The 11070-nt window shown below is 46.9% G+C and overlaps 1 protein-coding gene across 1 annotated transcript; it reads left to right on the top strand.

Annotated features, from left to right (window-relative positions):
* The first annotated feature begins 3829 nt into the window (after positions 1–3829).
* Positions 3830–6481, top strand: LOC121305859 (zinc finger protein 239-like). Its single transcript, XM_041237511.1, has 2 exons — positions 3830–4088; positions 5688–6481. The coding sequence occupies exons 1-2, from the start codon at positions 3830–3832 to the stop codon at positions 6197–6199; spliced, it is 771 nt and encodes a 256-aa protein (XP_041093445.1). The 3' UTR covers positions 6200–6481.
* The last annotated feature ends 4589 nt before the right edge of the window (positions 6482–11070 follow it).

The following is an 11070-nucleotide window of genomic DNA, read 5'->3' as shown; positions in this document are numbered from 1 at the left end:
TTCTGACAACGTGTGCTCTCTGTGCTTTACAATGCTTCCCTGTGCTTTACCAGACCTCTCTGTGCTTTACAATGCTTCCCTATGCTTTACCAGACCTCTCTGTGCTTTACAATGCTTCCCTGTGCTTTACCAGACCTCTCTGTGCTTTATAATGCTTCCCTGTGCTTTACAATGCTTCCATGTGCTTTACCAGACCTCTCTGTGCTTTACAATGCTTCCCTGTGCTTTACCAGACCTCTCTGTGCTTTACAATGCTTCCCTGTGCTTTACCAGACCTCTCTGTGCTTTACAATGCTTCCCTGTGCTTTACCAGACCTCTCTGTGCTTTACAATGCTTCCCTGTGCTTTACCAGACCTCTCTGTGCTTTACAATGCTTCCCTGTGCTTTACCAGACCTCTCTGTGCTTTACAATGCTTCCCTGTGCTTTACCAGACCTCTCTGTGCTTTACAATGCTTCCCTATGCTTTACCAGACCTCTCTGTGCTTTACAATGCTTCCCTATGCTTTACCAGACCTCTCTGTGCTTTACAATGCTTCCCTATGCTTTACCAGACCTCTCTGTGCTTTACAATGCTTCCCTGTGCTTTACCAGACCTCTCTGTGCTTTACAATGCTTCCCTATGCTTTACCAGACCTCTCTGTGCTTTACAATGCTTCCCTGTGCTTTACCAGACCTCTCTGTGCTTTACAATGCTTCCCTATGCTTTACCAGACCTCTCTGTGCTTTACAATGCCTCCCTGTGCTTTACCAGATCTCTGGTATATAAATGTGTGTGTATGTGCATGTTTGTGCGTGTCTGTCTAGAATACATTTTTAGGTATTTGTAACTCATTGTAAGAAACACAGATGGAATGGAGACGGTTCCTATTGCACAGCAGTGTCACCCAGTCCAGGTTTACTTCGAGCTTGATCAGCCCCCAGTGTGTAGGCAAACAGGGCAGATGTGTGTGTGTGACTCGGACATTCACAGCAAAACCAGGAACGGATTCCACTGCTACGCAATGGACAATAACAATAAAATAAAAACTTACCTTGTATCGTTCTTTCCCCAATCTCGTCTTGAAGTTTGATCAGCAAACCCGGGCTTTCTTTGGTCAAGTCGTCAATGAAATCGTGTCTCAGCTCGGCTCCAAACGCACTGTCCAAGGGGGCCCGCGGGTCGGTCACCCGGTCCGTGAACGGGACGCGGGTCCCCGGGGCTCTGTCCTCCTCAGCAGCGTGACGCAGACTGAGCCCAGCTCTACCGTAACCCCGGTTCAAGCTCTCCACGGTACGGTTACCGTGCACGTTGACGGTTGGTGGCGGGCTTCGGGCGGCGCTCACCGCCATCAGGCGTTCCCGCATCGCTTTCAGCTCCCGCTCGGACATTTCCAGCCTCAGCCGCAGTTTTTCGTTCTCCTTGTCTTTCTCGGCAAAACTGCCCCCCACGCTTTTGGCGATCTCCCGCAGGACGGTGTCCACGGCCGCTTTCACTGCGTGCTCCACGGCAGAGGCGAGCTCGCCGTGGAAGAGCGACACGGACACGCTGACGTCCATCTTCTTGTGCGTGTGTCGTGAAATAAATACCAGCCTGTGTGTGTGCGCGTCACCCTGAATCCGATTTCAAATCACTTTGCAACTCTCTGTTCGGATTTACATCCCCGCAGAGTCGGTATCGACCCTCGTAAACACCTCTCCCGAGGAACGCCCCGACCCGCGGCTAAACAAAGCAGATCGGACTGGTGGTTTTCCTTCACGCAGATACAAACTATCCTCTTATTGAAGTAGACCAACGCGTTGCAACAATGTTTCACTGGCTCCGGCTGCAACGCGTCCGTTTCGGGAGCCTCTCTTACCCTAAACGAGGAAAGGGAACGGCTGTTCTGCGCGTCCACGCCAGTTCAATCTGCGTCGTGAACGCGCGGTTGGTGTCTGAATATCTCGTTTGTTTGTTTTCTGTTTTAAACCCTTCTCCTGCAGAATAAAAGGAGCACGTTTTATTTATTTATTTATTTTGTGTGTTTATTTTTCAAACTGATCTCCCTAAACAATTACAAAGCGTGTTCGGTTTAGTTTTACAATTAAAAACAAGACTTTGAACTGAATTTTTTACGCGTCAGTATTGCCGTGCGATAGATTAACTGGGAGGGCTATTCTACGGGCATGGTTTGCATACGATTCGTTGCTGCCTTTTTCCCAGTGATAAATCGTTTGACTGTCGGATGCATTTAGAAAGAGATTCAAGGGGGGTGGGGGGTACCCCAATTTAAGACATCTGACGCTATCATAACCTCCGCCGGTTTAATATATATATATTTCAAGTCGTGAGGCGGGGGAGGGGGCTGATCCAGCCCAGGCGAGAGGTCCGATTGGCCCGGCGCATCGCCTAGCCGTGACAGATCCGGGTCAATTTGAACAAGGGGTTGGAAGAGGGGGAGGGTATTCTCGTGAAAAAAAAACAAAAAAAAAACAAAAAAAAACGCAAGCTGTCGGATTTGTTTTCATTTCGCTTTCTCTTAGCCCACTAGAAAGATTTGCCCCGAAGGTGCCCGCATAAGGTGAGACTATAACGAGGGGGGCAGGGGGACGGGGGGACGGGTGACCCGCCTTTTCTTCTGTGTCAAGGAATAAAACGGTGGTTAATGTTCTTATTGGCGTTTTGGATTCAAACATTGGGAGCGAATTCACTGCAGACGGCGCGTAACACAAGAAGAGAAGTAGCGCTCTTAACTGCGGCATGCTGTCTGTTGTATTATTAACAGCATATCGTTTTTAGACAGGTTTAACACTCATTAGTGTAGGTTACTGCCGTGTCAGAGTCTGGAGACGCGGCTGTCTGTCACACACACCCCTGCCTAAAACGCACACCTTGTCATTTTCACCACGAATATGATTCAGGGCTGGGAATCGGACTCCCGCTGCACAGCAGTGTGATCCAGTCCTGCTTTCACTAGGAGTTTAATAATCAGACTCCCGCTGCACAGCAGTGTGATCCAGTCCTGCTTTCACTAGGAGTTTAATAATCAGACTCCCGCTGCACAGCAGTGTGATCCAGTCCTGCTTTCACTAGGAGTTTAATAATCAGACTCCCGCTGCACAGCAGTGTGATCCAGTCCTGCTTTCACTAGGAGTTTAATAATCAGACTCCCGCTGCACAGCGGTGTGATCCAGTCCTGCTTTCACTAGGAGTTTAATAATCAGACTCCCGCTGCACAGCAGTGTGATCCAGTCCTGCTTTCACTAGGAGTTTAATAATCAGACTCCCGCTGCACAGCAGTCCTGAGCTTGAGTTTAATAATCAGACACACCTGAGCTTGTTAGCTAGACACACTGGGGGCTGATCAAGCTGGTAGCAGTGAAACCTGGACTGGATCACACTGCTGTGCAACAGGAGTCTGATTGCCAGCACTGCAATAATAATGCTAGTTAACACAGGGATGGGGTAGCGAGCTCTGTTGTTCTTTGAGTAGGCATTCTCCTTTCAGTGCATTTCATCAGAGCATTACAAACGAGAGGAGCTTATTGATCTCAGAATCTCATCGAGCAGCTTCTTGAAGGATCCCAGGGTGTCAGCTTCAACAACATTACTGGGGAGCTGGTTCCAGACCCTCACGATTCTCTGTGTAAAAAAAGCGCCTCCTATTTTCTGCTCCGAATGCCCCTTTATCTAATCTCCATTTGTGACCCCTGGTCCTTGTTTTCCATTTACTTCGGGGTCAGCAAACATGCCTTTTCACTTAAAAAACAAACCCTCCATTAAAGACAGCTTTGTTTGCCAGCAGTGTTTTCTTCTTTCCAATGAATAACGGTTCAAATATGTCGTGTTCCCCTCCACGCAGGAGCTGGCGATGAGAAGGGTCCTGTCTGGCAGCGAGGCCCCGATCAGGTGGGTTGTGCGTGAGGACATGACCATTCAGATCAAAGAGGAGCAGACTGAGCCGCAGTGTGACCAAGCGCGACCCCGGGGCTGCCAGCCGCCTCAGCGCCACAGTCAAGATGGGAGGCTTGACACTGAAGCCAATCTCAAAGCAAAAGAGGTTACTGCAGGCGGATCGTCAGAGATCCCTGACGAGGAAGAAAAAAAGCCATCTAGTATCACTGTGACCTGTAAGCATTATTATTATTATTATTATTATTATTATTATTATTATTATTATTATTATTATTATCGTCATCATCAAACCCATTTCAAATCACTCCTCTCCTATGATGTTGCAGAAACTCCTGCAAAGTTTATGTTTATTAATATTGATGTTATTTCAAACCTATTGCATTACCTCACATAGTTACACGCCGTGAAACCAGCTGGGCAGCCCGTTTCTCTTCGCTCGCCGGGAGAGATCATTCCTACTTTATTTCGGACCGTTGTATCATGGTGGGGGTTTGTAACCCTATGGCTGGGCTGGACTCCGTCCGCCAGGGGGCGGTATCTCACATTGACACTGGCGCTACCTGGGTGTAAAGAGAAGTGGCTGGCTTGGGATTGGAGGACCCTGGACCCAGTCCTGGGGTTCAGAGCTCCCCTCAATGAAGTCTAGTGTTATTATTATTAATATTGCAATGATCAGGAGGCAGGAGTTTCGCAGGGTTAGTAAACTCACACTGGGGGTTTGTAACCCTATGACTGGGCTGGAGCTCCCCTCCGCCAAGGGGCGGTATCTCACATTGACACTGGCGCTACCTGGGTGTAAAGAGAAGTGGCTGGCTTGGGATTGGAGGACCCTGGACCCAGTCCTGGGGTTCAGAGCTCCCCTCAATGAAGTCTATTATTATTAATATTGCAATGATCAGGAGCCAGGAGTTTGAGCAGGGTTAGAAACTCACACTAGCCCTGCTGCTGCTGCACCCAGTCCTGGGGTTCAGAGCTCCCCTCAATGAAGTCTATTATTATTAATATTGCAATGATCAGGAGCCAGGAGTTTGAGCAGGGTTAGAAACTCACACTAGCCCTGCTGCTGCTGCTGCACCCAGTCCTGGGGTTCAGAGCTCCCCTCAATGAAGTCTAGATTATTAATATTGCAATGATCAGGAGCCAGGAGTTTGAGCAGGGTTAGAAACTCACACTAGCCCTGCTGCTGCTGCACCCAGTCCTGGGGTTCAGAGCTCCCCTCAATGAAGTCTAGTATTATTAATATTGCAATGATCAGGAGGCAGGAGTTTGAGCAGGGTTAGAAACTCACACTAGCCCTGCTGCTGCTGCTGCACCCAGTCCTGGGGTTCAGAGCTCCCCTCAATGAAGTCTATTATTATTAATATTGCAATGATCAGGAGCCAGGAGTTTGAGCAGGGTTATCACACTTGCTGCTGCTGCACCCAGTCCTGGGGTTCAGAGCTCCCCTCAATGAAGTCTATTATTATTATTATTATTATTATTATTTACAAACACAGTAGCCCTGCTGCTATTGCACACACACCTACTTGGAACCAAAACTTCGAGAAGACCCATGGTTCCCTCAGCAGGGTTACAAACACACACTAGCCCTGCTGCTATAATAATAGTGTCACAAACCAAAATAACGGGACGTCACCTACTAATGGACTTCGAGAAGACCCATGGTTTATTATCTGCAAGATCTCCTTCACTGGAGCTCAGTACCTGAGCAAGCACGTCAAGAACACCCACCGAGAGCACTTCACCCTGATCCTGCGGGCGCGCCCCGCCATGCGTGGAGACACGCGGGGGAGGAGGAGGAGGAGGGGGTCGGGGCCCCTCCTCCCCTCCCCTCCACCGCTGCGTGGACTGCGGCAAGACCTTCCACCACTCGGGGGATTTCAAACGCCACGCCCGGAGCCACACCGGCGAGGCGCCTTACCCATGCCCCGACTGCGGCAAACGCTTCACCAGCTCCGGCAACCTGAAGACCCACCAGCTGGTCCACACGGGAGAGACGCCCTTTCAGTGCCCCGAGTGCGGGAGGAGCTTTGGCCTCCTGGGCAACCTGAAGACCCACCAGCGCATCCACACGGGAGAGACGCCCTTTCAGTGCCCCGAGTGCGGGAGGCGCTTCCGGGAGTCCGGCAAGCTGAGCATCCACCTGCGGAGTCACTCTGGGGAGGCTCCCTATCGCTGCTCCGACTGCGGGAAGAGCTTCTCCCTGCTGGGGAACCTGAAGATCCACCAGCGCCTCCACACTGGAGAGACGCCTTACCTGTGCACTGCCTGCGGGAAAACATTCACCTACTCCTACCAGCTGAGAACGCACCCCTGCACAGTGTGAAATCCACTCGCTCGCCAGCTGAGAACGCACCCCTGCACAGTGTGAAATCCACTCGCTCGCCAGCTGAGAACACACCCCTGCACAGTGTGAAATCCACTCGCTCGCCAGCTGAGAACGCACCCCTGCACAGTGTGAAATCCACTCGCTCGCCAGCTGAGAACGCACCCCTGCACAGTGTGAAATCCACTCGCTCGCCAGCTGAGAACGCACCCCTGCACAGTGTGAAATCCACTCGCTCGCCAGCTGAGAACGCACCCCTGCACAGTGTGAAATCCACTCGCTCGCCAGTGTGAAATCCTGCACTCGCTCGCCAGCTGAGAACGCACCCCTGCACAGTGTGAAATCCACTCGCTCGCCAGCTGAGAACGCACCCCTGCACAGTGTGAAATCCACTCGCTCGCCAGCTGAGAACGCACCCCTGCACAGTGTGAAATCCACTCGCTCGCCAGCTGAGAACACACCCCTGCACAGTGTGAAATCCACTCGCTCGCCAGCTGAGAACGCACCCCTGCACAGTGTGAAATCCACTCGCTCGCCAGCTGAGAACGCACCCCTGCACAGTGTGAAATCCACTCGCTCGCCAGCTGAGAACGCACCCCTGCACAGTGTGAAATCCACTCGCTCGCCAGCTGAGAACGCACCCCTGCACAGTGTGAAATCCACTCGCTCGCCAGCTGAGAACGCACCCCTGCACAGTGTGAAATCCACTCGCTCGCCAGCTGAGAACGCACCCCTGCACAGTGTGAAATCCACTCGCTCGCCAGCTGAGAACACACCCCTGCACAGTGTGAAATCCACTCGCTCGCCAGCTGAGAACGCACCCCTGCACAGTGTGAAATCCACTCGCTCGCCAGCTGAGAACGCACCCCTGCACAGTGTGAAATCCACTCGCTCGCCAGCTGAGAACGCACCCCTGCACAGTATGGAATTCAATATGTTAACAAGGGAACATTATTCAGCAGCTTTCACTGGACTCTATGAAGCTGAGGGAGTTCATTCTATATAGAGGGGGTGCAATTCAATATGTTAACAAGGGAACATTATTCAGCAGCTTTCACTGGACTCTATGAAGCTGAGGGAGTTCATTCTATATAGAGGGGGTGCAATTCAATATGTTAACAAGGGAACATTATTCAGCAGCTTTCACTGGACTCTATGAAGCTGAGGGAGTTCATTCTATATAGAGGGGGTGCAATTCAATATGTTAACAAGGGAACATTATTCAGCAGCTTTCACTGGACTCTATGAAGCTGAGGGAGTTCATTCTATATAGAGGGGGTGCAATTCAATATGTTAACAAGGGAACATTATTCAGCAGCTTTCACTGGACTCTATGAAGCTGAGGGAGTTCATTCTATATAGAGGGTGATGATGCAACACATTTGGTCAGAGCTGTATCGCTTTTGTAAAACCCAGGAATGTTTCAGTTAAGTACTGAGGGTCTTAAAAAAAACAAAAACACATTGTAATATACTGTCTCTTATTTTGCATATTGAAAGTGGTTACAATGACATTTTCAGATAGTGTGTGTGTGTGCGTGTGTTTGTGAGTGTGTGTGTGTTTATAGGTCAAATGCTCTTAATTCCAGCTGCCTGGTTATACACTACTTCCCCGCTAGATAGTGCTGACGCTTTCTAAAATAAAGACAATTCCTTTACAGAAGAGAAGCAGCTAGAACTGAAGAGACGAAAACTACTATATATATATATATATATATATATATATATATTATATATATATATGCTATATATATATATATATAGGCGGACCAATATAGTAAAAAGTCCAATATAAATGACAGGAGTTCTCCTGAGCAGAAGGTGGTCGCACAGCAAGGTTCCTAGAAGAGGAGCCCTATACCGTATACTGTACAGCTCTGGTTCAAAACTGTAGCGTCAAATACAAGTTTAGAAAAAAAAACACACTATATGAATTCAATCTTTTATTAAACATGACCTAATCAAAGAAAACTACAGAATGATATTGCCAAAAAAACCCTCAATTTTGAAATCTCACATTTTTCACGTATAGCAGCGGATACAAAGCGCTGGTTTGTGATTCAATGTCATTAGACTGCGACCTTGTTTCGGGCGAGTACCTGTGGTCAAGCGTTTAAAGAAACGAGTTTGTAATCAACAGGTCTCCGGTTCAAATCCCAGCTCAGCCACTGACTCATTATGTATGACCTTGATGTTAAATACAATACCTGAAATTAATTATACATAAGTGTATCGCTATTCCAAAATTCTCGGAGGCGCAAACCTTTTGGCCAGGGCTGTACTCAGTCCCTTGATTTCTGCATGTCTGAAACGAAGCACGCAGCTCAGAAACTAATTTTTTTATATAGCGCATATCCTAGTGGACCACCATCACAAAGCGCTTTACAAGATACGAGATTATAGGGTATGAATTGGACTGTGGTCCAGTGGTTACGGGCTTGTAACCAGTAGGTCACCGGTTCAAATCCCAGCTCAGCCATTGACTCCCCTGTATGTGACCTTGATGGTAAATGAAATACATACTATGAAATATAATTGTCTCGATTCTAGGAGACCCACACCTTTCGGCTAGAGCCGTAGTCGGTCCCTTGATTTCTGCATGTCTGAAACGAAGCACGCATCTCGGAAACGCATCTCCGTGCTTAGCCTCGGTGTTCGGGTCCAGCTGTCGTGATACACACGGCGACACAGACTGCCGCCCCGACACAGGTCAAGAAACCAGAAATAACTTCAAGTGCCGTAAATTCTCAAAGGATTTTCAATTTTGGTTAGGCATCTAAAGTTACCCTTTTGTTATTTTTAGAAAGGCTTTCGGTCCGGCTCGATTTTCAAAAGATCCTTGTTGAGAGTCATCGGTGTTTTTTGGAATTATTTTGCCTTGGAACATAAAAAAAAAAGAACGGGCTTCGTCACAATGACTATTTAAAATCATTCCTAAATAAAGACGTATTTGAAATATGTCCAGGGTTGCACATCCTGTAAACACTCACGCATGGAATTATGTTAGTTCACTGTTTTATTTTGCGTCCACTGTTCTTATGTTTGTCACAAATGCTTTGTAATTTTGCCATCGATTTTATACCGGCAAATGCGCTCAGGCTGCCCAGCGCCGCGACCCGACTCCAGCTACCCAAAACAGCAACTGTAATGTTTCCTAATTTTGCCCTCGTTTAACAGCTCGGTTTATTGTATCGGGAAAGAGCAATGCATGAACTATTAAAAAGCAGAGGACGCGCAAAAGCGGGGTCGGTCTGTAACAGCAGCTGGTCCAGCCTGTATAAGAGCTGTGGATAGACGCTTCGCACCAGACTATGGAATGAACTCACTTAGCCTCACAATGTTACAACGCTTGTAATGATACGCTAACATACTGAATTACTACGCCCTCCGCTTTGTAGTTTTTCCACATACTTAACGAAAAGAAAACGGACATGACTGGGAATATTTAACATTTCAGAAGACAGAGCTGTATATAATAATAATAATAATAATAATAATCTTTTTTTATATATAGCGCCTTTCATAGTGGACCACCATCACAAAGCGCTTTACAAGATACGAGACTGCAGGATATGAACTGGAATAATAATAATAATAATAATAATAATATAATAATAATAATAATAATAATAATAATAATAATAATAATAATAATGTGCTGCTATTATTATGTCTTCCGGTAGACTTTTACCACTTTAAAGAAACTATATAATTTCTTTGATGTAAGATAATATATATATATATAATATATATATATATATATATATATATATATAATATATATATATATATATATATATATATATATATATATATATATATATATATATATATATATATATATATATATATATATATATAATGTCTCCATCCTAAAATTGTAGCTAATGTAAAACCAGGCGGATAGGTCCACAGAAGGTTGAAGGCGTTAATAGAATGAATACAAGCCCATTGGAAACACATTAATAAGTTCATCGCAGGGACCTTCACCCATTGTCCACCCACGCAAGTGTAACAGACAGCTGTCTTCAAGGACACAGAGATTCTCACTCCTCGAATAACTGGTGTATACTCCCGGACCAGGTGCCCTGATAATCGAGTTAGAGCTGCTGGTTAAACTTGGGGTCACATTCGGCCGGAGAATCAAGCCCGGGGGTGCAGACATCGACCCCCTTCTATTGTGAATCACTCAATAACGAGCTAAGACAGGGGGTCCCGTGGCTCAAGCCCCTCTCACGTGACACTAGGACCCCTCTTTTTTGATTTTCCCCGGTTCAGTGAGAGCGGTTGTTCGTTGGCGCTGGTAGAGGTCGGACTGCTGCCATTGTGTTCAATGTAATTTCTCCGACCTTTGAGAAACCGCTATAATTACTGTACTGCAAATCAAACACCTTAAAAATTATTTTATTTAAACAGAAGACAATGTATCAAGAAACACAACCATACAGCTATGCGCAAATGTTTTGCATCGCCCTATAGAATTAACACATGCTGCTTAATGTTGAGACCCGCTCAGCAGTGTTACGCTACATTTCTAGGATATTGAATTCCATGCCGCTTTGTAGTTTTCCATAAACTTAACGCGAAACCGACAGCAATCAAACTGGCATTTCAAAACCTAACATGAAATACTGTACTGCCATTGCGGCTTCTATTTTGCTATATAACTGCGTATCTTACTTCCTCAAATGACGTTAAATAAAAGATCTAAATTGTGTCTCTCATTCCTGCTTTTCTTGGTGGTGCGAAACGTTTGGGCATAGCTGTGTTTGCATTGAGTTCCCTCAGCCCGATGCGAAGACAACAGCAGTCACTGTCACCAGACGTGCAGATGCGTGTCAGTAAATAGATTGTGGAATGCTATTCACTCCC

Source organism: Polyodon spathula, chromosome 45, assembly GCF_017654505.1.
Source record: "Polyodon spathula isolate WHYD16114869_AA chromosome 45, ASM1765450v1, whole genome shotgun sequence".
Classification (NCBI taxonomy): Eukaryota; Metazoa; Chordata; class Actinopteri; order Acipenseriformes; family Polyodontidae; genus Polyodon; species Polyodon spathula.
Note: the sequence above shows the minus strand (reverse complement) of the source record. Positions and strands in the feature narration are given on the sequence as shown.

Excerpts from the sequence above, each read along its gene's own strand:
- LOC121305859 (XM_041237511.1), top strand. The coding sequence starts at position 3,830 with ATGAGAAGGGTCCTGTCTGGCAGCGAGGCCCCGATCAGGTGGGTTGTG. Across the intron at positions 4,089-5,687 it reads ATCTAGTATCACTGTGACCT|GCCCCTCCTCCCCTCCCCTC; the intron begins GTAAGCATTATT and ends GAGGGGGTCGGG.